Source organism: Coturnix japonica, chromosome 11 (genome assembly GCF_054131305.1).
Source record: "Coturnix japonica strain WE chromosome 11, WE-NBRP24, whole genome shotgun sequence".
In the NCBI taxonomy this organism is placed as follows: domain Eukaryota; kingdom Metazoa; phylum Chordata; class Aves; order Galliformes; family Phasianidae; genus Coturnix; species Coturnix japonica.
The window spans coordinates 18,760,496-18,787,108 of NC_140673.1; the positions used below are offsets into that span (position 1 = coordinate 18,760,496).

Sequence of the window (26,613 nt, forward strand, 5' to 3'; positions counted from 1 at the left end):
GCCTGTGTCATGAGGATGCTCCAGGGACACATCTTACTATTCCCTGCATACAAGGAGCGTCAGCTTCACAACACTCACAGCCTTCCATCTTGAAAACAAAGGTCAGAATAAATGTGGTCTTTACCCAAATACGAGGGACTGCTATCCACGCTGCTATTTATACAGCACAGTATCAATGAAATAAATCATGTAAGGTCTATTTATGAAAGCAAATCCTGTAGTTAATAACACAAACAGCAAAAAATAATAACAACAAAAGGATCTGGTTCTATATTTCATAAGAATCACTGCCTTGTTTTAGTAATTTGTCACTTATTTAATCAAGCAGAAGATCAGAAAAGCGAGTACGATATTACAATTAAACTTTAACAATGTATCACAAGTTACAATGCTCAGATAATGTGCGTATTACCTGTGTGAGAGAGTGATACCAGGACACAGGAAGGTGAAATGCCCGTAGAGCCACTGTCTTCAGAGAAAAGCGTGCTTCAGTAACAGCCTCCTCTGACATGGCTCCTTCTTTCCCATCAATTCATTAAGTTGAATCACGTTGAAAACATCAGCTGCAGATGTCCTCTGAGTACTGTCAAACGAAGGATGAAGAATTATGCAATGCAAGCCCAGGACAACTTTCTTTTACAGGCTTGCTGCCCCCAGATAACAGGTCCATAACTTGTCAGAGATGCTCGTGCATAGGGATTAGTGCTTAGTGAAAAAAACAGTGCACTGCTAGCTCAGCTCCAGCCCATTGTAACTGCTCTCTGCAAAGGGCTGTGTGCGTGAGCAGGGACCTGCAGAGGGCCGTCTGCTTTATTACCTAAAAGCTCATTGCTAATATCCTTCAAATTATACACAAGCCAGCTCTACGATCGCTACTGTCAGCAGGACCGTATCCACCAGCTCAAAGAGTTCGTGGGCAGACAGGAAGGCTCTCGCTGAGAGAAGCATCGTTTCTACAGACACTCGACAAGGAATAAATACCACAGCCTGACGTAACCTCACTCGGTGAGGAGCACCACCCTTCCCCGATGCCCAACGCAGCGCAAACCTCCAACCGCAGCCCCAGCGCAGGGTGACAGCGGGAGCTCCCTCCTGCCCCAAAGCCGGGCTACGAGCCGAGCCCCGCCCTCGGTTACCTGTAGCTGCAGCCACGAGCCCCGCGGGCGGCTCCCTGCCCGCTCCCGCCGCTGCTAGGAGACGACAACGATCTGCTTCCGGGCGGAGCGGCCGAGGTCGGTCGTGAGGCGGCCTCTACACGTCAGGACAGCCCGCCCCGCTCGGATCCCGCGCCGGCCATCTTTTGGCAGGGCAGCTTCCCCTGCAGGCGGCCGGGCGGGGCGAGAGCCTGCGGCCGCCATCTTTGTGCGGGGCAGCGCTCCCGCCGCCATCTTTGTCCGGTGGGCGCTGGTCCGCCTGTGCAGGGGGCGCTGTGCCGGCCCGGTGCGGCGCTGTGCGGTCACCTTCTGCGCCGCGGCCTGCGGGGTGTGGAAGCGATATCCATGGAGCCTGAGGCGCGTCCTTAGCGGAGTGGCCGCGACTCGGCTGTAGGATCGGTAAGAGGTAAGAGGAGGAACGGGGGCGGTCTGTGCGCCCCAAGGGGGATGGGAGGCGGGGGAGCGGGCGGTGGCTGCGTCCGGACTGGGAGTGTGAGGCAGCCTGGCCCCAGCCATCGCTGTGACCGTGCTCACGGCACGACGGGACGGGCTGGGCCTTCCCCGCGGGTTCGGTGCTCCGGGTCTGTCTGCTGGGCAGTGTGTGGGGAGAGAAGGGGATGGGCAGGCTGTAGGCTTTAGAAAGCAACATAACGTAAGTATTGTGTAACCTTATAAGCGGGTTAACTCCCAGTTTGAGCTGGGCAACCTGATCTAGTAAAGGTGTATGTTTGGTGGCCCTGCTAGGCAGGGGGGTTGGAACTACATGATCCTTGGGGTCCCATCCAACTCGGCTCATTCTGTGATTCTGTGAGCTTTTTTTAATGTATTTTCGACGATTTAGCGCTCCAGTACTCAGTTAATCAGTTATGACTTAATTTTCGGTGTAATGCTTGTACTCTGTCATTAGCTCGCCTGCTTTCAAGCTTAATTCTAAAGATACGCTTCCCAGAGAAAAAATGAATTTTTTAAACTGTCATGGGTGATACTGTAGAATCATGTTAATCAGGATTCTAAGAATCATGTAAAAAAGAAGAACGATGTTAATATATCTATATCTATCTATCTATATAGATATATAGATATTTAGTTTCTTGGTTAAGTTTCTTGGTTAAGTTGTAGGCCATAGCCATATGCATGATAGTGCAAGTGTGTAGGTGTAGACACACATTTTCCTTCCTTACGTTTCAGATCTCGTATTGGTTGTGTATTACAAAACAATTATTCTCAGAAAGAGCAGTGATACAGTGGCACAGCTGCCCGGTGAGGTGGTGGGGTCACCATCCCTGGAGGTGTTCCAGATACGTGGGGATGTGGCACATAGGGACACGATTTAATGGACAGTATTGGTGGTAGATTACAGTCTGACAGGATGGTCTTAGAGAACTTTTCCAACCTTAATGATTGTATGAAACAATACAAGGCAAAACATATAATGAAAGTGACTTGGTGAGTAACTCTTGTTGCCTGGATCCAGGGACAAGGTATCAAAACCATGGACTGGATAACAGAATAGAAAGTAGGATGTGAAACTAAGGAGCGATCTTCCTTAGGTCCTTTTGATCAGATTTGTTTTATTACCAAACCTTTTCAAGATTAATAAAAAAGAAGATGTTTTGTTTTGTGTTGCACGCATTGTTGTTGCAAAGTAATAGGTTGTCGCAGAATTATTTAGAATGTTGATTAAAAAAATGTGCATCTTTAACTTCTGATTACATACATCTGAGGCAAAGGGCGTGTGCAGTTTGCAGGGGATGGTGGTGTTGGTTGTGTAGCAGTTAATTACTGAAAGCTACAGAGCTCTTTACTGATTATGTAATTAAACACCCAGATACAGAATCGCGTCCCTGTACCACTCTTCTTGCTTATTAGTATTGAAAGAGAAAATAAACATGACTGTTCCAGTGTGTCAGTAGTGAAATAACCCCAAGTGTAGATGGAGAGCCCTGAGCTTAGTGCTAACTGGCTAAATACACTGTTATTCAGAGATGAATCCTCACAGTAATTAAAGCCTATAATGAAGATACAATTACTGCTTGAGGCAGCTGTTGTCTTCAGAATAATCCTTTTGTTCTGTTTTCCCCCAACGTTCCACAATTGAGTTCTGTTTTGTTTACAAAATGTACGATTTATTTGGCTGGGATTTATGTAAGATTAGGTTTTTTACAATTATCTTTGATTTCTCAAATTAGTTTATTTATATAGTTCATAGGACGAGTATTCAGGTGTGTGGGAGCAGCCCTGTATAATGATCTGATTAAAAGGCTCCGGGGACATCAGCTGAATGGAAATATTTGTTAATTTCAACATTGTTACAGTGTTAACTACTGTGATTAGATGAATGGAAACACTGATTTCTAGCTTCAATTAAAAAATTACAAACAAGTAATTACAATATTATATATAATTATAAATAAATATTATATATAAATAAAAATTACAATCTATTGTTTCTTAAGAAATTCTGTGGTAAGCTTTCAAGGTTACTTGAACTCTTAGTGTTTAATGTTTTTTCTATGTGTATATGACAGGCCTTCCCTGCTAGTCAGCACACAAGTCTTACAATGCCATGGAATTATGCTGAATAACTAATAACTTGATAATATTTAAAATATTGTTCATGCTTTTGTGATGGTTTACATGATTTTTTATTTGTGTTGGTTTTGCAGTTCTGATAGTGAGCAATTGAATAGATACCTGGTAGTATGAGATGAAGTTCATCCTTCATTCATTGCTCTGTATTGATTGGAATATTTCATTCAGAAATATACTTCTGTAAAGTAATGAAGCCAAGGTTTTAGTAAGCTATTATACCAAGCCTTCTAAGGCATTTGTGTTAAATCAGCTTTAATTCACCGTGACGTCTTTTAAGATAAGACTTTATTTGAAACTCACTCATCCATTTTTAACACTTGTGTAGACATTGTGAAACGTACAAGACGAAATGTGCATAAATCTTTCTGTTTCCTTTCCGGAAAGGAACTTTACAGTTCAAACCAGAATTTCCAGTATGACAAAGTCAATGAGTTTTTTGCTTGGAAAACTGTTGTTTTTGTATTTGAAGTCTTTCAGCAATGCTGCAAATGGACACAAGCTGAGAAAATATTTTTTCATCTGCAACTTATATTCAATAACAGTGTCCTTTAAAGGTTCTTCCGTTAATCAGGGAAAAGAATTTAGACCTTATTTGGTCTAAAATCCCAAATTATTTACTGTTGTCTTTCTAGCATTGTGATCTCAGGTATTTTATCATAAAGCTGTTGATGTGCAAAAAGATTGAAAGATGTTGAATATATGTACGCATATATATATAAAAATATACACTCATATATATATGACATATATATCTTCATATGCCTTACATTATTTTTATAGGTATAATATATAATCACGGTACATAAAGCATTCATATAGTATGCTAAGAACACAAAAAAGCTGTCTTCAGTAATCAGAGGAAGCTGAAATGACAAATGTCTTATTATGGGAGAGTAGAAATGAAGACCAAGTAAAAGGTAAAAAGCTGGAAGTTTACTAGGAAGTGTGTATGCGATGCTTAGCAGAGTTTTGTTCCCAGTCTCTGCTGCCAGAGCCTTGGATTACCTAGCACTGAAAGCAGTGATTGGTCATGCAGGTGAAGAAACAGGTCTAGAGCTGCCAGAGCAAATGAGAAATATAAGGTTGCAGACAGAATAAAGTGCATTAGTGAGTTAGGTTGGAAGTTTACCTGCTTGCCTTGGTAAAGGAGAGCAAGATTGGATGGATAATTGGGCAATGAAAGTGTAAGACTTCTTGGGCTTAAGAGATCAGCGCATCAATAGCAATTGTTCAAGTGGCAAAACGGGAGTGAGAGTTCACTGAGTGCTTATGTGAACATAATGTAGCCATGTTCAGTTTTTAAAATTGAAATAATGATGGAAAAGTGAATGTATTGAGCATTGCTTGTTTCTGATAAGTTTGTGTGTCTGCATCAGGGTTGTTGGATGGACAGGAAGAACTCAAGCAAGAGAGAAGTTTGCTGGGCAGTTGGTACTACATGTGAGTTACAAGTTTCAGCTTGCTTTTGATATATCGTGTACCTGCTATCTAGAATGTGTCTGTGTAAATAAATAAAAGCAAGATAAAGTTTCCTTCTGCCTTGACAAGTAGGTCATGTGGCATCAGCACACTTGAACAGTGTTGTGTAATAACACTTTCCAAACATACAGCCCTGGGTAGGCCTGAAAGCTGTCACTTTCATTTTTTGCCTTTTGAGTGCCATGGTTGAAGGCAGGAAGATGAGCAGATCAGCCAGACTGACTTTGCTCCACTCATTTAGGTTTATACCCTAAAACTCAGAAAAATAGTGTTTTGCATTTTTTACAACTCAGTTGTATTTAGTTTGGACTGCTGATTCCCGCAGTTTTGATAAGTTATTTATTTTAACATTTTTAAAAGGCATATTCTTGTAAAGATTGTATATTAGATTTCTACTATTGCTGCACACTGTAAGGAATTGGGTTTTGCTTATTCTCGCTCCTGTTGAAAAGTGCCTTCTTGGTTGTAGAAATCCCAGCGTCTGGATCTTGGAAAAGAAAGCATCAGAAAATGTCATCGCTCAGCAGCAATTGTCCACACCTGGAGTCGGTTGGAGAGATAACAAAAGAGGAATTGATACAGAAGTCTCATGTGAGTTGTAGCACATTCCTTCCTTCCTTCCTATCTCAGTTAAGCATCCTTATGAATTTAGTTGCACAGTTCATCTTGTATTACTGGGCATTAAATGCAAAAAAAAAAACCAAAAAAAAAAAACCAACAAGCAACTAAATATGCAGTAAAATCTTTTTTGCACTGCTGTAATAATGTTTAAACTAAATATGGTACAAATAATGGACTTTAAAGCTGAAAGCCCTTTTTCATACTTGATATTTAAAAGTAATATTTCCCATCAGTGTTTTTAAAAGCAAGCGATATTGCTTTAATGGATATATCACTTAAAACAGATAAGCGGAACTTCTTCAGGTGATTCTGTTGTGGCAATTAGTTACTTAGAATGTGGAAGCGTAGCTATAGAGTAGGTACTACTGTAGGTAGTATTACTGATGTTTTGAGTGAAATGGAGGAATATATACTTTGGTTTTTGTTGGATCACAGTTTACTTTCTGATAAAGGAGCCACAGGTTGAAAACCTGTCTGAACTCTTGGTTTCTAGCTAGTATTAATAAAGAGATCAAAAGACTTTGTAACTCATTTTAATAATGGGGAGGTGATGAAAAATTAAACCTTTTCTGTCCACGGTTGTAGAAGGGGAGCAGTTGTTTGCTGCTGAGGGGAATAGCTTTTCTCCAGTGTCATATTTTCTTTGGAAACCTTTGTAGGGAGTGTTGAATGTATGGAAATAGGAATGTGCAGGTGTTATAAGTTCCATTTTCATTTCTCTGGGTTTTAAATTGATGAGCAAGACTGACTGATTTTGATGATAATGTGACATGAAATGTATTTATGTTTTATTTAGAGGAACATTTCTTCAGATGAAATCTCAGAGCTGTAAGATTTTACTAGATACACAGAGATTAAAATTGGGTTAAGAGAAACAAAAATTGTCAAATGTTATTTTTTGTTTCACCTTAAGAATTACCTGATGGTTGAAACACAGTTAATAGTTGGTCTTGCATTATTTTTCTCAGTTCATCTTGAGGTTGTGGTTTACTGATGACCGTAACTAAAAATCATTCTTTGCTTGTGTTTTTAACTGAACAGGGCACTTGTCAGGACTGTAAAGTTAGAGGACCCAACCTTTGGGCATGCTTGGAGGTAAGTAGCTCAATTGTAATCTTTTTCTAGAAGAATACAGCTAAAGGTTGGTAGTGTTTATGTTGTTGGAAGGAAAAGCTTTATTGAAGTTCTTTTTCTTGTAACTTATTGTGTTTGAAATGAGTTTTTTTTATAAGAAGCCAGCATATTAAGGGTTCTTCCTGTTTAATAGGTTTAAAAATTAAAAAGTAACTCCTTCCAATATGTCTGTAGACCCTAAGATAATATATTGTACCTGAATAAATTAAGCTACTTTTTCTAACCTTCTCTTACGATTTTTAATACTAATACCTGGCAGTATACGCTGGCTTCCTACAGCTTTCAAAACAGATACTCTGAATTTTGATTCTTAAAAATAAGTAACACTCTCATACTTTTTTTTAAACATGTAGAAACAAACATTCTTCAAACTTATCTGGATTCCTGTACTGTATTTAAGCCATGTATAGTTATATCTAAAATATGTTGTTACCTTGTTCTTCTTTCTCTCTGCTTCTGATCCATACCAACAGGAGATTGTGAAGCTGCTTTAGTTTTTAAAATGTCTTCTGAGCTCTTAAAGCCTAGAGCTGTTTCCCAAGTTTGATATTTTACTGTAAAGGCTTGGCTTCATTTCTTGACAGCCTCTGTTTAAGTCCTGTTAGGAAGACTTCTAGGCTGAGATGGAAACCTATAGGTGCATGTATGAATACTTTTAAAAATATACATCATTATTTACCTTTTAAATGTATTGTAATGGTGAAGAGATCAGATTTTGTTCCTTCTGTCAATAGAAGATAGAAAGGAGGGGGAAAAACAGCCACATTTTATGTCTTTTTCTTAAATGATTTGAAGTTTAATTACATATAAAAATTCTCTTGGCAATAGGAAGACAAATAGGAAGAGGTGTTGAGGGATGCATGAACCTGGCAGGTGGGGAAATGCTGTGAAGCTTAAAGCTTGTTTTTTATTTCTCACTTAGAGCTCTTGGACTCTTATTGAAAAACTTAATTTCATACCAACAGTTCCAGTTAAGTTTTCTGATTACAGTAGTACATTTAAAGTTTCATGCTGTGATACATCTCCTCTTGGATGAATTAACATCTTGTCTTCACCTTTTGTGCATAGAAAAGCAGCCAGCACATGGTGAGATCCCAGCATGTTAACTATCTGTAACCTAACCATCACCTGTGATAATTTAATGCAGAAATTTGACTGTGTCCAGCTGCAGTTTGATTGCATAAATTAACATGCTTAGAGCACTATACAGATAATATGCCGTACCCTCATAAAGGATTGTCTTGACTCATGCAAATGAGGAATTAATGAAGATTGACAACTGCGAGATTTCATATTCAACTCAGCCAAATATGTTTTGAAATTAGCACAGCTAAACTCAATAATTAAAATCAAAAACTGCTTTAGATCTTTTAAGTAAAATGTAGTGAGCGCCTAACCACATAGTGCCAGAAACCTTTATTTCAAGGTAAATAATCAATGAACAGTGAGATAATTCTATGAAGAATAGGCCTTGTATATAAGGATATAAAGGCATTTTTATATACACATGTCCTGCTTCTAGTCTGTTGTGATTCAGTGTTTTGGACACTGAGCTAACTTAATGTTTTCTGTTACAGTCTCTGTCAAATAATGAATTGTAAAAATGTACTTTGACTTTAATCTGAACTAAAATATCAAAATGGCAAAAAATATGTACGTTCTAGAAATACTAAATGTTTTATGCTCTCCACCAGGTTAAGGAGTTGAGTTAAATCTTGCAGCATTCTGGCTTAGCTTTAGGTAATATTTATTTTAACACTTAGCGTGCATGTCTCTTGGTTTCTGTAGGAACCTGAAAGTTTGAAATATTAGTGCATTTGAAGTGGACTGGCTGTGTGCTCCTATTCTGTAAACCTGTTTGGTGCCACTTTTTAATTCTGTGTACTTCTTCATATCTTGTTCAACAGAACAGATGTACGTATGTTGGCTGTGGCGAGTCCCATGTCGATCACAGTACCATCCATTCCCAGGTAAGTGCATTTGTTAGTAACTCAGTAGCTTGAAGCATTGAAGTAGAATTACGGAACTTTCTTACCCTGTTTAATGAAGTTGATAATATATATTGGCATAATCCCTTATTTTTGCTTTTCTTTCACTTACAGGATCATGTTTCATTAGCTTAGGGATGTGTGAATAAAATCTTTCTGCAGCTGTGTAATTATTTATGTAATTCTGACCCTAGAGCTTCTATAAAGACTATGGTGAAAATTGAAAGGAATAGTAAAATAAACACCAAAAAAACCCCACCCAAATAAACAGTGATAATTTTCAAGATCTATAGACAAAAGTCTTCTTGAGTACCTCAAGTTTTATGCTATGCTTTCATCTGCCTTCATGGGATTGTGGCTGCCTGATGAATGAGAGGAGGGAAGTTGTGTTGATGAAGATAGAGAATAAAGAATGTTAAAACTAGTGATTCTTAATTCATGAAACTGGTGCTTTGTTTCTGCATTATGGTCCCTGTTGTAGTGGCTTCAGATAAAAACCCTGTAAATCAAGCTGAACACGTCCTCCTGCTAGATTTTGATTTTAGATCCAGGTTGGTAGAGCAGTGGTGTGTGTGTGCTGTGTTTGACAACGTGCTGAGTTCTGGCTGGGCTGACCAGCTTGAGTGCATCTGTTTGGATCTTAAACTCGTGGTTTCTTCAGTGCACATACATGTGTGACTGGAACCTTTGCCAAAATGGAACAAATAAGCTATGTCACTTTTTCTTATCAATATGAGGAGCATTTGAGAATCCTGATAAAAAGCTGGACATGAGCCAGCAGTGTGCTCCTGCAGTCCAGAAGGCCAGCTGTACCCTGAGCTGCATCAACAGAGGGGTGGCCAGCAAGGTGAGAGGTGTTTGTCCCCCTCTGCTCTGCCCTTGTGAGGCCCCATCTGGAGTACTGTGTCTGGGCCTGGGGCACCCAGCACAGGAGGAGAGCCCTGGAGATGATCAAAGGGCTGCAGCAGCTTTCCTATGAAGAAAGACTGAAGGATTTTGGCTTGTTTAGCTTGGAGAAGGCTCTGGTGAGACCTAGGTTGGATGGGATTCTGGGCAGCCTAATCTAGTGGCTGGCAACCTTACCCATGGCAAGGCCGGAACTAGAAGATCTTTACGGTCCCCTCCAACCTATGCCATTCTATGAATATACTAGGAACAGAGGTTGCTTTATTAACATCCTACTCACTGGCTTTCTGATTAAATTTTTGCCGCCAATTTGCAATTCATCTGTCACAGAAAATAAATTGAGGGCTGCACACTGTGATATTTTTGGTTTTTAATCATACTGAGGAAGAAAACAAACAACCAAGTGATGATTATTAATGAACAAATAGGATGCTTGCTCCTAAAAGTATGTTTTGATTGCATTTCACCCCCACTCCTGTCTTTTTTTTTTCCTCTGATGCAGTGTCGACTGCATGTCTATGGACATCAGTGTTGGATTGATGTAAATCTGTATACAAGTGTACCTCTTTAACAAGCTTTTTAAGTGGATCCTAGTTCTAAAGCCCTCATTTAAAGTCTTATAAAGAAGTCACAGTGCAGTTAGAGGGCTATTTAATGAAGCTATAGTCCACATCTAATGTTACAAAACGTTATTTTACACAGCCTTATTAAGTGAGGGTACTTGGAAATCAGACATCCTTGCAGCTGTGGTATTGTTTTCCTAACTGGTAGAAAATTTCTTATCTAAAGCTGGTCAGTGCTGCCACATACAGCGAAGGATGGTGGAAATCTTTGGAGTTTAATAGCAGTTATGTGCGTGATCTTACAGTAGGAAAAGAAATTCATGAAAGAAAGGTGGAAGTTACAACAGTGGAGATATTGTCCCTCAAAAATTTGTGTGTCCATAATGTTATATAAAGAATTAATTGGGTCTAGAATTTGATAAGAGCAACTGTTACAATAAATGGACTAAAGATCTTGTATTACTCTTCTAATTGCTTGTTAAGCGACCAATGGCTTGAATTTTATACAGCAAACCAGTAGAATAAAACATCATCCTTACTGTGTGGGAGGAGACTGCTCTTACAACCAATGGCAGACCTGGAAAATGAGTTTAATGCAAAATGTAATTCTTCTGACTACAGTCAGTCTTTTTGCTTTTATAACTACGCTGAAGCATTTCACACACGTATGACAGCAGCTTGGAGACTGATTATATGTTGTTTCTACTTTGACTGGCTTATGCTAATAATGTGTTGCCGCATGTGCTAAAACTGTACTAACCAAATTGCTATAAATACTATGTATCTTAACATGCACAATTATTTCATTATTGAAAGATCTAGTATTTTAATACTTCTGTTATTTAATTAAGCTAAATCTCTGAATCACATTCTTGTTTTTTTTGCCTGTTTTAGGAGACAAAGCACTGTCTAACTGTCAACCTTACTACGCTCCGTGTTTGGTGTTACGCCTGTAGTAAGGAAGTATTCCTGGATAGAAAATTAGGATCTCATTCTCCATTGCCCAATGCAAGGCTGACTCAAACACAAGAAAATAGCGTGCAGGTATTCTTTTTTTAACCCAGTGAAATGATCAGCTGTATCTTTACAATAAACTTTGTGACTTCTCTTGTGAATCTGACTTTTCTTATTTCTTGTGACTATACTTTCTGCTTGTTTCTCTGTTCTGATAAGTTTTTTTCTGGAGACAATGCCAGCCTTATATTTTCAGATTCTGTAATCTATACTTCCTGAGAATGCTGTTTTCATCTTATAGCCTGATTGTTTTTTAATCAGTAATAAACTCTGAAGGTACAGAAAAAGCACTGGGTTAAATTTGACTACAAGATGGGAATGGTTCACCTATGCTTCCCATTCTTTCTTCTAAAAGTATGGTTGTTCATCATATGTCTGGAAAATGGGTGTTATTTCTTTATTGTGTTTAATGTGCTTTCATAAAACTGAGGAGTGGCTTGGTTAAAACTGATAGAAGTGCAGTATTTCTAAGAATATCTTGTCTGGGGAATTGAGTATTGGGAAAGATGATATGTAAGTTGTGTGCAGTGTTTTACTATTGAAGATGGAAGTGGGACAGAAAGATGAGTAGTTTCTTCAGTACACGCCAGCATCCCAATTGCACTTGTACTGCTGGATTCTATTGTAACATCTGTTAACTAGAACTTCTAGTGAATTGATACAGAGCAAAGTCTAGACTTCTTAACTTGTGCCCTGTGACAATTAAACCTGCTTTAGTCTGCTAAAGAAATGGGTATGATGTACAGAAAAATCATCAGGGCTTTGTCTGTGTCATACTCTGTGTAGAGTTTTTATGAGCTCACAAAAGGAGCTTGTCACGCAGTAATTGTTTGCTGAATAATCTGTTCATGCATTTGTATATTTTTGTTGCTAGCAGTTTAATTTCTTTCTTAAATGTAGTGAGCCATCTGGTGGCAGATCAAAACCAGAAACCGTGGTTTTGATGTGATAACTGTTCTGTCAAGGGAAAAAACCTCTATAGCTTGCTTTGTTTCAGTTCTTCTGCTATTGTACAAAAACATGCAATATTGTAGCTACTAATGTGAAAACAAAGATGTATTATTTCATGATAAAATCTATTAATTGTGAAATCCTCACTTTACAGAGAGTAAGATTTTGAAATTCATTAAGTCACTTTTAGTTACTCATTGGCAAAGTTATGAGGGAAATGGGTAGATACAAATACATATACTTTTTTCTTTTTCTCCTTATAAGGATTTTAAAATACCCAGTATTCCCACGCTGAAGATTCCATTATCAGCAGTATTTGATGACCTTGATATAGAAGTGGAAGAGGATGAGTTAAAGACAAGAGGTAATGAAAGTGAAATGCAGTGCTTTATTGATCTTTACTGCATGTGTCCATCTCCCAAGTCCATTTTCCAGCTATATGTTAGTTCTGTTCTGACTGGAATTGTTTCATTACATTCAACTGATATCACAAAGGATATGCATATTTGTTAGAAAGTATTTCTAAGTATCATTTTCTTTATAGTACCTGACCAGTAAACTTTTAAGGTGTCACTTTTGAGAACCTATTGCATATTGTAAGGCAGTTTGTTTTCCATCAGTGATGGTAGGAGTTATTCTGATATATGGATCTTATTTCTCCTTTACTCATGTGCTACTAGCTTTCTCTCCAGCAAATCTGCTGGCATTGACCAAAAAGCCTGCTTTGCCCCTTCTGTTGTCTGGCACAGTCTTTATGGATATATCACTACCCCACTAATTTGCCATCTGCCCTAAACTCATTAAACTATATATTTTATTCCTAGTTATTTTTTTTTTGCCAATGTGCATATACGAGTTTATAATCCTATGAATGTTTCTGGAAATGTAAATTGTATGGAAATAATATACAAATAGAAAGTGCTATATTTCCCTGTAATATTTATGTGATTATGTCCATACACCTCAAATTTGAAGGAAAAACAACTAAAAATTCTTTCTGTGTGTTTTTGATGAATTAAGCATTGGAGTGTTTCATCGTAAGGAAAGAAATCTCTTCAAAAACTTCACTTCTAACATTGCAGGCTGGAAGACTTTGTTAGAGTATTGTTTTATTTCTTTTAAATTCTTTTTTTTTTATATTCTTTTAAATAGCTGCAGATATTTCAACAGCTCAGTTCAGGATTATTTTTACTTTCACGTTTAAGTAAGAATGACTGCCCTTTCTGTAGTACATCTTTGAAGGGACTAAAAGTATGCAGGCTCAGATAATGGGATGCAGGACTGTATTTCTTCTCAGGCAGACACCCTTTACCAACTTAGTGAATAAATCCATTTAATTAAAAAAAAATACTTTTCATTGAATTTTCTAATATACATAAATCCATTTTTAAGTTTTACTTTTCTGACATGGACCAGATCAGGGTTAGTCTTGTGCTTAAAGGATTCTGTTGGAATCACTGATGTTGATTGCTATATATAACATCATCTGTCTCATTGATTCTGTGCTTGTGTTATTATTTTCCCACACAACAGCACATTTATTTTGAGGTGAATTAGTTTATTAATTTAACACTTCAGTAGCTCTGAATAGCAAACGGTTCCAATGAATTTTTTCCTGAATTGGGATTGTATGATAATTATGACTTCTTTGAATAGCTTCTCCTCAAATTAGAGGGCATTTTTGCTTGCCTCTGCAATCGCTGAAAGAATGTTAGTTGTAGCTTTTATGTGTGTGGGAAAACTATATGTGGATATCAGTCAAGAGAGTAGACAAGCTGGGCTTGAAAACATTCTTTGTGGTAATCTAAATTGAGCAGTCTGTGTATAACAATAAGGGTATGTAATTGGCATAGGAAAAATTTGGTTGTAAGTTAATTATGGCTCTGTAATGGGTAGTCACATGGCAAGTACATTTTGAGCATTTAATATCATATTTGAATGTTAACATGTATTTGACAAAAGAGTTAAATCTTCATTTTGATTATTTTGGTCCTGTGATTAACTGTTTTGAGCACAGCATAGAAACGATGTAACTGAATGGGCAAATTGTTAAGTTCTACTAATGTATAAATGTTTGACAACTGTATTTTAAAATGACAATCTGCATCTGTCACAAAACAGGAAAAATTAAAATAAAACATAATTTGCTTTTCTGAAGTGTTTTACCCAATACCAAAACACTAATTACTTTTTCAATAGAGTAATCTAGATGCAGGAGTTAGGAGTCCTGTTTTTCTTGTGGTTAAAAATCTACATTATACTGGGCTTTATAACTGTGACACAGGCATCCTAATCAGCACATTTTTATTATGAAGTGCTTTTCTTAATATGCCTTAGATTACCATTCTTGCTGAATGTGGTTTGTTTTTTTGTTTTTGTTTTTTTCAGGTCTAACAGGATTAAAAAATATTGGTAACACTTGTTACATGAATGCAGCTTTACAAGCTCTTTCCAACTGGTACGTAGGATAGTTGTAAATGAATTTTTCTATTTGCTTGTGCACATATTTTCTGCAGTTGTGCTATTAGGAAATGTTTGGCTAAAGTATCTAAGGATGTAGGAAATTGAATTGTTCAGTTATGTAGCAATATTGCTCTTCTTTTAATAGTATTTTATGAAATGTGGATTTACTCTTCTATTTCGACTTTAAAAATTATATATGTTTCTCTTTTTAACTCAGCCCACCTTTAACACATTTCTTTCTTGACTGTGGAGGCTTAGCCCGAACAGATAAAAAACCAGCAATTTGTAAAAGTTACCTCAAGCTGATGACAGAACTCTGGCACAAAAACAGGTATTGCATCACTTTGATGATAAAATGGTTATAAATATATTCTGGAGTCATAAAGGGTGGATTAATCTGTCCTGCATGTCTAACTTCTGTTTTGTAGATATCAGAAAATTACTCTCCGAAAGAAGGAACTTTATCTTGCTTGATTTTCACCCCTCTTACAGGCAGTTATCTGTATCCATCAGTGACAGGACAAAAATCGATGTAATTTGCAGTAAAGAAGATATGACAAGAAATAAACAATAAACACTAAAGAAAAGTGGCAGTAAACTTTTAATAATAGATGAATTTCAGATAGATGTAAACTAAATATTTGATTTATCATTTCTCTGTCCTTAAATCTGTATCAAATATCAATTGCTTCCAACTCCTTATGTGGTAATTTCTGTTATCGCCATCTAAGAAAATACAGGTATGCATAGAATGTTAAAGAAATAATTGCACTTAATGTCAAGACCGTGTGATCCAGCATCTGATTCTTTGACAAGAAACATAGGCCTGATACAGTCTTTGTCAGTTGTTTTTTTTGTATAGTTAATTCAATACTAAAGTTATGTTTAGTTAATATTATGGATACAGTAAATGCCATACTTCAGTTGCAGATTAAGTTATTATCCCAGTAAATTTGGAGAATTCTACCTGAATGTAGGCTTTAAATTACATAAATACCCATATTTTAAACTTTTTTTTTAGGCCTGGTTCTGTTGTTCCAACTGGTTTATTTCAAGGAATTAAAAGTGTTAATCCCACTTTTAGAGGCTACTCTCAACAGGTAAAACTTTCTTACGTGTTTTAAATCACCAAAGCTGTAAAATTGTCTTTTATTTTTTTATGTAAAGCTTGAACTACCATACTTTTTATATCTACTTAAAGCAAATTCAAAATATACATTAATTCGCTTTCAAGTTATGTTTTCTTAATTTGAATTTTCAGTTAATTTTTAAAAAATAAGGTGTATTTTACAAGCAGCCTTGTAGGAACTGTAAGTTGGTAACCTATTAAATAGGCATGGATTATTTTATAATAAGAGGCTGAATAATTCAGTTGATCCTTCAGATAGTGTCTTGCTGCACTGATGCTGTTTGTAGTACCTTATTAAAAACAGTTGGGCTAGAGGAGAGGTTTAAGCCTTGTAGTTAGAAAAGCTTACTAGTATCTTCACCAGATTTCAGGAGCCAGCTATTACTCAAAGGAGTTTTGCTGTTTCAATTATCCTGTTTTATATTGGTGGATCAGAGCATTAGAACGTGTTTTAATGTCCCATTGCAGTGTGAAGCTTTCAAGTATATGTTTACTCATTAAATTTTTTACTCTTTAGTCTCAGTGTTTTTTAATTTAAATATTTTATTTTATTTTTTAAGAGTTGCATGAGTTCCTGAAAAAGTAGAAAATTAGTCTTGGTAACTTAAAGGAATCTATAGGGAAACTTGATTCTTGCAGCTTTGAGTGCTGACGAGAATCATTATTTGGGTAGTAGTGCTTAAAGTGATATTTTTAGGTTCTGCCTGGATCACACTATAAACTTTACTTGTAGGTTTCATGGCAACATGTAAAGTTGGGTAGGTCGTAGATGACCAGCACTCTTCTATTGTTCATCCTCACAAGTTGGGTAAACAGTCATTTTGCTAAAGGAAGAATGGTTATCAGTTTATCTGCACTTGGTGTTTTGAGTCTTGTTTTCTTGGAAAAGGATTCCCGGCAACTAAGCATTGATTTTTGGGTAGAAGAAAAAGATATGTAATAGCTGTAATTTTAAAGAAAATAACAAAATTTGTTTTATACCAAAAAATCTGTGGAAGAATGTTTTTTGGTCAGCAACTGTGAGCTTAATAACTAATGGCTCTGATGTGTGGGAATGGTGGTTGTTATGAAAATGATTATTATAAAATACAACAGGAAAAATGCAAGCTGTTGTAGTTGCCAGGAAAAAGAGGTTTTCTCCTGTGGTTACTTTTGGTAGATATTCTCTGCTGTCAGGAAACAAGCTGTTGCACAGATTTTTGAGATTTAGTGGTTTTGAAAGAAGCATTTCCGAACATGGATTAGGCTTGTGATAATACTTTACAGCTCTTAGTGGAAACAGCGATGGTTCTTGAGGAATCCTGCCTAGGCTTGAGAATAAAAATTAAGATCTTACTGACAGTTTGATGAAATTGGAAAGATGTGCTAATCAGATTGTAAGGCTTTTAATAAAATGCTTCCTTGCCCAGCGAAAGCAAGGCACTGATTGCTTTGCAGAAGGCACAGCATAAAAAAAACTATCCTAAAATATTCCATTACTAGTAAAGCTGGAACCTGACCATACTGTTGGTGGTTACTTGAATTATATTCATTGTACATGTAAACTATGAAAGTATTTTTGTTAAAAGTTGTTGAAATAAGCTTTCTGGGAATTGGAGTGTTGGGGAAGCAATTTGTATGACGAGAGGCCTTGTGATGTTCAAGAAATGGCTATAGGAAGCAAATAAGTGGTCTGGAACAGCAGACCTGGACAAAGGAGTTTACCTTATTCATTAATTTTTTTTAGGCCAGCAGTTGGTTTTGTTCTCATTAATCAGTATCCTTTCATGATTCAATGTAAATGTTTTCTAGATGTAATGGAATGATATTGTAAAACTTGTTTAAAATCCTAGGATGCACAAGAATTTTTGCGTTGCTTAATGGATTTGCTTCATGAAGAACTTAAAGAACCCATTGTGGAAGTGGAAGATGCACAGACTATGAGTTCTGAAGAGAGTATGGAAGTAGACAAGAGCCAGTCAGATGTAGGCTTTCAGTCTTGTGAGTCCTGTGGTACCTGTGATAAAATAGAAAATGATGCTGTTTTCAAACCGGTCTTGGAGGATCCTGCAGAGACAGCCATGTTAATTCAGGATGATGACAACAACTCAATCACATCCAAAGACTGGCAGAAAGAAAAAATATCAAGCAACAAACTTAACAGAGCAGATTCTATGGAGGATCTGGAAAAAGACACAAACAGTACTTCAGAAGCAAATGAATTTTTAAATAATCAAGGAACTGTCAAAGTACAGATACACAGCAGATTCTCAGGTAATGCATGAATAAAGTGTAACAGTCAAATTCTTAGCTGGAATACCTGCACAAGTGGAAGAGAGTTGTAGGATACAGTAGAGATGGGCGAAGCCAGCTGACTGGATTTGTTTGTAAACAATGCACTTCCTTAACTTATTTTTTTCAGTATTCATATCCTGAATTCAATTTGAATTCCTCTGGAAAACTAAAGATTTGTACTGGATAAGGTCTCAGATAACTCAGAGTGGAGGATTTGTTTTGTTTTGACTTTGACATGTGTGAATTGAAATTGTTTCACTCCTAAATGTCCTATGACCTGACAGCGTGGTTAAATAAATTACATAACCTATTGTGTCACTTTATTCTGCTGTGACTTTTTTGCTAGAATTTATGAAATAATGCAAATGTGAATTGCAGAGTACATCAATGATGTCCACATGAATGATGTATCTGGAGGCCAAACTGTGTCATCAAATGAAGGGATGAACACACGCTTGTCAAGCAGTCCTCCAAAGTCATGCACATCATGCTCTTCATCGACACCAATACACAAAAAAGGTAAATGCCCTTTTTTTCCCCCCTTCTTTCCTTGTGTCAATGAATTGCTGTATTTTACAGTATTTGTTTTGTTTCTTCTATCTTTACAGCAGACTTCCAGGCTTGGATGACTTTACTCTGATTTCACGTTTCTTGTGTAGCAATACTGTATTGCTCATAATGGTTGTAGAATATGATCAGGGGCCTGGAGGTCTATGCAAAGAGGCTGAGAGAGAGTTGGGATTGTTGGGTCCTGTTGAAATCCTATAGTGGCATTCAAGTACCTAAAGGGGGGGCTATAAGGAAGCTAGAGAGAGATCTTTATCAGTGATTGTAGTGGTATGGTGAGGATAAAAGCTTTAAACTTTATTAGTGATATGGAGATACAAAGATTTAGATTTTGGTAGAAACTCTTCTTAGTGAAGCACTGTTATAGGCTACCAAGAGAAGCTGTTGATGCCACATCCCTGGAAGTGTTTGAGGCAGGGTGAGGGGTGTTCCTGGCAGAGGGATTGAAGGTTGTGATCTTTGACTTGCTTTTCAACACAAACTATTCAGTGATTCTAACTACTTGAGGAACCTATGTGGATTGTTGGGTAGTAATAGAAAATCTCATTGTGTAATTTCTAGGAAGTAGTTAGTAAATAGAAATGGAGCCTTAGTCCGTAATGGAATCCAAAATAGATGTGGCCTTTGATTATGTTGTTCAAAGTTGAGGGGAGAGTACAATCAGTGTGTCTTGCATTAATTTCCTTATTTTATTTCTGTTCTACAGCCTCAACTGTATCATCACCAAAAAGGAAGAAGTGCAAGAAGTACAGGAGTGTTATCTCTGATATATTTGATGGGACTATAATAAGCTCAGTACAGTGCTTGACTTGTGATCGGGTGAGTAAAGAAGGGGAATTTCTTTAATGTGTTTTGTTCTCAATGTATACAGCTATGGTTTTACAGATGCAGTTGTTTTCTGGTAACTATTCTCATGTGGCAGACATTCCTCAGAGGATAAGGCTGTTGATGCTTGTTTACTCAAATGCTAATAGCTGCTACTATAAGCACCTTTTGTTTAAGCTAACTTTCTTTCATTGAAGTGGAAACTTACTCAGGGAGAAATAATAACGTTCTAAGAATTGGTTTACTGCAAAGATGAAGGAAAAACTTTAACAACTTTTAGATATGATTTATTCCCAATTAAGTTCTGAATATGTTAATAGTCACACCTGCTGTTGTGGTAACTTCACAACCACATCATGATAAAAATAAAAGTGAAAGGCAGAAGTCCGGTCATGTTTCTTTAAGTCTTACTGGCAGATTGAGGCTGAGAAAATGTATCTGTGACAAAATCTAAGTAAGACATTTACAAGTAATATGGGTCACTAACTGCTTTTTGCTGTTGTCTTCTACTGCAAGATGTGTATTAGAAGAACAGCTGATTTTCTTGCATTATTTCGAACAGCACAGATGATCACTTAAAAATAACTTTTAAAAAAATCAATTAAAATGTACAGTAGGCCCCTAGAGTTTCAAAGTAGTAGTACCAAGTAGTGGATGTCCACGTCTTTGCATTGAGGGCAAGTTTCTCGGACACTGGAACAGGATCTCCAGGGCTGTGATGACAGCAACAGGCTGCTGCTAGAGGTCAAGAATCGTTTGGACACTACTCTCAGAAATAGGATTTTTTAATTTTTTTTTTTTTTTTTTTGTGGTCCCGTGTGTAGCCACGAGTTGGACTGTGATCCCTGTGGTTCCATTCCAGTTCAGGATGTTCTATGAAGGTTTAAACGAAACCTCGCTCTAATGCAGATTCATGTCTTTATGACTCCCTGCGTTTGGGTTGAGCAAATTCAACAACAGCAGCAAAGTTCTGTTTGTGTATAGTTGATGCTTTTACTCTATAACTACATAATCATTAAATCCAGAATGTTCTTTTTTTACCTTTTTTTTTTTAAATGAACTTTTCCTTTAAGTGGTTAACTTGCCACCAAGTGTAATCTGTGTCTATACAATGATTTAGTTACTGATAATCTTCATTGAAAGCAATTGCTGTTTCTGTTAAAGCTTAACTCTGTTTTATATCATTTGTTTTCTCCTTTAGTTGTCTGTAACCTTGGAGACTTTTCAGGATCTGTCCTTGCCAATTCCAGGTAAGGAAGATCTTGCTAAACTCCATTCTGCAAGTCATCAGACATCTCTAGTCAAAACAGGGTCGTGTGGAGAAGCATATGCCCCCCAGGGCTGGATAGCTTTTTTTATGGAATATTTCAAAAGGTAAATGATTCTTACCTTGATTTATTTATCTGTTTATTTTGAAATCCCCGTTTCTGCTCTTCCAGCAGAACATTTGTTGGTTTTCTTTCTTTTCTGTCAATGATGTTTCAGGTTTGTTGTCTCATGTGTTCCTAGCTGGTTTTGGGGTCCAGTTGTAACCTTACAAGATTGTCTTGCTGCCTTTTTCGCCAGAGATGAGCTGAAGGGTAAGAGGTTAATTACATGAACATGCTGCTTTTTCCTCCAGTTGCAATTTTAAATAAATAAATAGTATATTTTTTGCTTTATGCAATTAAGAAAAGGCTACCTATTAAACTCTAATACAGTCATGCCTTTCTTTAGTGCGGTCAAGGTAAGCTGCTCAGTTATTGGAATATTTAGGCAAGAAATTCTGATAAAAGCTGCTTTAGGAATGTGAAGTGAATCTCAGTTTACTATGATTAAGTGATACCAACTGAAGGTTCATAAGTATTTAAAAAAATATTGTTGTCATTCTTATAACCTTAATTTGGTCTGGGAAATTTTTTTTCCTTTTAAATTATATAGCATCATCTCTTCAGACAGCATACGCTGTGTTACTTTATAGTTAAAAGCATAAAATGTAGGACCTTTCTACTTAATTGATGTGTCAACACTCTTATAGCAGTTAAATATCAGATGCAACTGAAAGACAAATTCTCTTGAAGCTTTTATGTGTCCAGTGTTTGCACTTGAAGGATAGACGTGTGGATCTAGAGAATAATGGCTGTTTTTCTTCTTTCTGATGTTTGCAGGTGATAACATGTACAGCTGTGGAAGGTGTAAAAAGTAAGCTAGCTTTTATCTCTGTTTGTTTTAACTTGTTTTAATTTGAGAGCTTTATTGTTTCTGTTAATCTGGAGAAATTTGTTTTCTTTGGTTATGTCACAGCACTTCTGATCTTTTTATACTACTTTGTTCTGCCAGAAGTTTAGTATTACAAAGGTGCTGTAGCTGGGAAACAAGAATTCATTGTACTGTGTTGTAAACCAGTGTGGTAAATTCATTTTTGTTTCTTACAATTTGAGACCAATCTAATGATAAGTCTAATTTTTATTTTTTTTTTAATTAATGAAATAAAAAGCTTTTAGCTCTGTATTACTGAGAAACTTCCATTGAGATGTAATAAATGATAATGATAATAAATGAATATCTATATTGATAGAAATATACTCGTGCACTTTCAGTGGTCCAAAGGCTGTTCAGAGCCTTGTATGAAAAAGGAGCACTCTTCCTTGCTATGTAACTGGTGATCTGCTCTAGCTAACTTCTTTAAAATAAACTTAGTAGGTTTCTTTTTTTCCGTTTGCTGAATAATCAGCTTGAAGTTCCTTTATGCGAAGACAAACTGTTAGAAGGATGTTGGTTATTTGTAGTTACTGCTTTGAATTTTTCAGCAGTACAGTTTGTCCTTTTCTTCTGGAACATTGTTCTTTGTCATTTTTGCTATTTCATGTCTAGCCTAAACTCTAGAAATATTTTGTCTTACTAATGCTCAGCTTAGATTTTCATTGTCTTTTGCTGGTCTAACACACACACAGACAGAAAAAACCTTCTCAGAAATAAGTGTGGATTAATCTTTTCTTTATGTAGGTTAAGAAATGGAGTGAAGTTCTGCAAAGTGCAAAAATTTCCAGAGGTACTGTTACCACTTACACTTCAAAACACTTTTTCGTCACAATTAGTAGTGTGGTAAGATTAATGAGTTGTTTGTGGAAAATTGTGTTTATAATGTGGCATGATGAAAGTGTATCTTTGTGAGGTGAGAAACATTACATTGTTTGCCTTGGAAGAATGTGAATTTGGTGCTTAAAATTAAATTAGGAAAAAGATACGTTAGGTTTTATTCCTCTTGTTGTCATCAGCCTGCAGAACTTAATACTCTGATCCAGTCTGGCTGTGCTCTTTAACTTATGCTGTAGAAGTCTTTTTCAGTAAGTCATATATGTAACTTTATGTACTAAAAGTAATCCAACCCTTCACCTAAAAATATGAGTTAATGGCTGCAATAATCAAGAAGAATGAATGTCCCTCATGGTGAGATTGAAAATATTTCCATTAAGGAAGAGGAAAGGTATGTCTTTCATTGCTGCATCAGTGTAAGTATCAGTTCAGGACTGTCTAATTATACTGATAGTAAAATAAGTCTAATAAAATTACAAATTAATTTGGAATTTCTTGAGCTTCATTTGATTAAAATAATGTATCTGTGGAACACAGAGCTTGTGATCAATTTTCTCAGACTGCAGAGGAAAGGGATCCTTTTGGGATGATAAAAGAAGAGGACATGATAAATTATAGTTATTAAAAATCAAATAGTAGCAGTGAGTGAGTGAATGTACTGATCCTTCTTGCAGATACTCTGTATTCATCTCAAAAGATTTAGACATGAACTTATGTTTTCCACAAAAATTGGAACCCACGTGTCCTTTCCATTGGAAGGCCTTGATCTTCAGCCTTTCCTTGCGAAGGACAGTCCAGCTCAGATAGTGACTTATGATCTCCTATCTGTCATCTGCCATCATGGAACTGCCAGCAGTAAGTATGAGGTCAATTGTTTTGCATTTGTTGTTCACATCAGCACTTTTGTTTAAAAATAACGTTTATGTACTGAGGAGTTAAACAGTTGAGAGTGGTTAATTTTAATGCTAGAGTTGAATTCTGTAAAAAATTGTATTTAAAAAAAAAAAAGTTTCTGAAATAGTACATGCAAAACTCCATATCCTAATGAAAATAAATAGTATAAATAACGATAGATACCAGCAGTTAGTTGGTTACCTATTCTACTTAACTATTTGTCTAGAGGTTTTGATGCTTTGTATGCCTTACTTTCTTTGAAATTAATTTCCCAAAGCACCACAAAGATGACCATTCTTTTGGATGATCTCTGTCAGTTAACCCTGCAGTAGGAAGTGGGTTGTGATGAGAGTATCATTAGCTTCTTAATGCTTTCTGTTGGGTTTATTTCTAGCACTTTCAGCACCTTTAAGATACAGATAATCAGGACAAGAAAGGTTTAAAGCCAGAAGCCTTAAACTTAAGAGGTTTTTGTAAAAGTTACCTTCTGTAACTTTTCTTACAGAACTTACCCTTCTGTTCCCCAAACTTGAGGTGTACAGAAGGTTGGCTTTTTTTGTAGCTAATCTGCTTAGCATGAAAATGAGATAAAATGGCAACTTTGCACGCTACCTGGTAACTCTTGGTTCTAATATTCTAGGTGGACATTATATAGCATATTGTCGAAACAATTTAAATAATTTGTGGTATGAATTTGATGACCAAAGTGTCACAGAGGTTTCAGAATCCACAGTGCAAAATGCGGAAGCCTATGTTCTCTTCTACAGGTAAGAAATTAAAAATATGATGATATAAATATTAGTCAGTTATGTTAAAAAAAAAAAGAAAATAATAATTAAGCAATTAAGTCTTTTCATTCAGCTTCCAGAAATTAGCTGCTCTCCAAGAATCATTAGAGAAGAATTAGACCAATTAGAAAAGCCTGTACTGGAGAGAGATGTAATTCTTTGATTATGTCCTTAACACTTGCTCGATCACTTCTAAAATGTGTACACAAGTTAAAATGAAAACTGAATCTGCATAAATAAAAACATGTTAAGATGAGTAGAAAGAGCTCTAAATAATTCATTACTAGTTCTAAGAGCTGTGTAGTTTTCAATGAGCAGAAAAGAGGTCTGCATTAGAGATTTAGCACTCTGACTCTTTGAGCTCTAAAGGGAATCATGGAAACTCTTTAGCAGATGGGATATGGAACAACAGGGATTTTACTGTGTTATAATTTAATTTCAGGGAGTTTATAGGCTAGCATTTTCCTGAAAGTCAAAATGAAAGGCGAGAAGTCATGTTATAATAATCTTCATTCTAGGGCATTTTGGTAGTTGAGTTAATAAAAGCAACTTACCAGAAATTCGGAATTTGAAAATTGAATTATTAGCATCAAATTTCCCTGGATAGCTGACTGCAAAACAGCTTGTGTCAGAGGTGCAGAAGAAATAAAATGTGTTCTGATAAAATTTCTACTTCTACTAGGGTTGTGCGTGTCTGCCACCATCTGAGCTATGCCTTTGAGTCCGACTCAGAAGGTGTTCTAAAAGAAATGTTGAAGTTGTGCTGCACTGCCAAGAGAGAACACTTGTTCTCTCATGGGCAAATGCATTAAAATAAGATAATGAAAGAACACTGTTCTTAAAGTTTGTTTTTAAAAAAGAATGAAGCCACAAAATTCTGCTGTGCATTTCAAATAGCAAAGTGCTGAAAAAATATCTAAAAGGCTTGTTGGCAGTATGTATGCTTTTTAAAAGTATATCTGGAAAATATTTGTGGCATGTAATTCTGTAACATGACCATCTAAGTTCTTTGAGATCAGTTTTGATGGTGGCTTTAACTACATAAGAACAGTATGAGAGATTTTTCAAGTTAAGTAAACTAAATCACACTAGTAAAACTTTGAAGTACGTCTGTAGCCCTGGTAAGTACTTCAACGTCTGTTTTCTTTATCCACAAAGTAAACCGTCTGCACTTTATGTAAGAATGTATCTTTATGTAATGATTATTATTTCTGCAATAGAAAGAGTAATGAAGAAGCTCAAAGAGAGAGACGGAGAATATCAAGTCTACTGAATATGATGGAACCAAGTCTTCTGCAGTTCTATGTTTCAAGACAGTGGTTAAATAAATTCAAGACTTTTGCAGAGCCAGGACCAATTTCTAATAATGACTTCCTTTGTATGCATGGAGGTGAGACAGTAACAGCATAATTTAAGAAGGATTTTCCTGTTGACTTGTAGTGATGTATATTTCTTTCAATAAAGTAAATTATCATAGAATGGCTTGGGTTGGAAGGGACCTCCATGATAATGAAGTTCCAACCCCCCTCCCACAGGCAGGGCCACCAACCTTCCCATTTAATACTAGACCAGGTTGCCCAAGGCTTCATCCAACCTAATCTTGAACACAGAGCATCCACAGCCTCTCTTGGCAGCCTTTTCCAGCACCTCAGCACTCTCATAGTAAAGAACTTCCCCCTGATATCCTTCCAACCTAAATCTTCCCTCCTTCAACTTAATGGCAGAATATATGGAATTGGTTTTATCTACTCTTGTAAAGAGTTGACTCCCCTCCTGTTTGTAAGCTCCTGTTAGGTACTGGAAGGCTGCAATGAGGTTACCCCATCAGTACCAAACTATGTAATTAAGTAATTTAGCAAGTTTACATTACAGCTACTTATTCTTAATTCCTAGGTAACTTTTACTTCTGTTTTTTGTTTGTTTGTTTTGTTTTTAGTAGATGTCTAATTGGAAATCATACTGTATGAAGTCCTATTTTTTTTTCTCTACACGCTTCATTTTGTAATTAAGCATTTCGTATGTAAGCTTTCTTGTTCCTCTTAGAGAGGAACGATTTGCCTTATCTGCTCTTTTTCAGTAAGCAGTTATATTCCCATTTTAAAAATCCTGTCATTTTGACATCATGCACAATGTTTAGGTCTGCCAATATTTTTCTTAGCTATGTGCTAGAAGCAATGGAAAGATTTTAAATTGATC

At 36.5% G+C, this 26,613-nt stretch overlaps 2 protein-coding genes across 29 annotated transcripts in view; one reads left to right on the plus strand and one right to left on the minus strand.

The window, feature by feature from the left end:
* MIGA1 (mitoguardin 1) overlaps positions 1 to 1,210 on the minus strand; it is a 32,305-nt gene extending 31,095 nt beyond the window's left edge. For all 3 annotated transcript variants that reach the window (XM_085511538.1, XM_015870002.3, XM_015870001.3), the window contains exons 1-2: positions 1,137 to 1,210; positions 413 to 583 (exon numbers count right to left, since the gene is read on the minus strand). In XM_085511538.1, the coding sequence (XP_085367664.1) occupies positions 413 to 511 (99 nt within the window). In that variant the 5' untranslated portion in view covers positions 512 to 583; positions 1,137 to 1,210. The remainder of the gene's footprint in view (positions 1 to 412; positions 584 to 1,136) is intronic.
* USP33 (ubiquitin specific peptidase 33) overlaps positions 1 to 26,613 on the plus strand; it is a 37,192-nt gene that overhangs the window by 3,009 nt on the left and 7,570 nt on the right. For 2 of the 26 annotated variants that reach the window (XR_014932790.1, XM_015869963.3), the window contains exons 1-21: positions 5,123 to 5,186; positions 5,678 to 5,816; positions 6,888 to 6,941; positions 7,903 to 7,950; positions 8,049 to 8,066; positions 8,888 to 8,950; positions 11,332 to 11,481; positions 12,667 to 12,766; positions 14,791 to 14,860; positions 15,083 to 15,196; positions 15,887 to 15,965; positions 17,827 to 18,247; positions 18,647 to 18,787; positions 19,542 to 19,654; positions 20,862 to 21,034; positions 21,146 to 21,240; positions 21,808 to 21,841; positions 22,646 to 22,691; positions 23,410 to 23,590; positions 24,270 to 24,396; positions 25,638 to 25,807. Coding sequence is in view for 21 of the 26 variants with exons in the window: in XM_015869963.3 (XP_015725449.2) it covers positions 5,736 to 5,816; positions 6,888 to 6,941; positions 7,903 to 7,950; positions 8,049 to 8,066; positions 8,888 to 8,950; positions 11,332 to 11,481; positions 12,667 to 12,766; positions 14,791 to 14,860; positions 15,083 to 15,196; positions 15,887 to 15,965; positions 17,827 to 18,247; positions 18,647 to 18,787; positions 19,542 to 19,654; positions 20,862 to 21,034; positions 21,146 to 21,240; positions 21,808 to 21,841; positions 22,646 to 22,691; positions 23,410 to 23,590; positions 24,270 to 24,396; positions 25,638 to 25,807 (2,278 nt within the window). In the remaining 5 variants the exon portion in view is untranslated. Of the gene's footprint in view, positions 1 to 1,429; positions 1,561 to 1,610; positions 1,807 to 5,122; positions 5,187 to 5,677; positions 5,817 to 6,887; positions 6,942 to 7,902; positions 7,951 to 8,048; positions 8,067 to 8,887; positions 8,951 to 9,449; positions 9,520 to 11,331; positions 11,482 to 12,666; positions 12,767 to 14,790; positions 14,861 to 15,082; positions 15,197 to 15,886; positions 15,966 to 17,826; positions 18,248 to 18,646; positions 18,788 to 19,541; positions 19,655 to 20,861; positions 21,035 to 21,135; positions 21,241 to 21,807; positions 21,842 to 22,645; positions 22,692 to 23,409; positions 23,591 to 24,269; positions 24,397 to 25,637; positions 25,808 to 26,613 lie in introns of those variants that run through there. The other 24 variants (XR_014932793.1, XM_085511491.1, XR_014932791.1 and 21 more) reach the window with 21 other exon arrangements.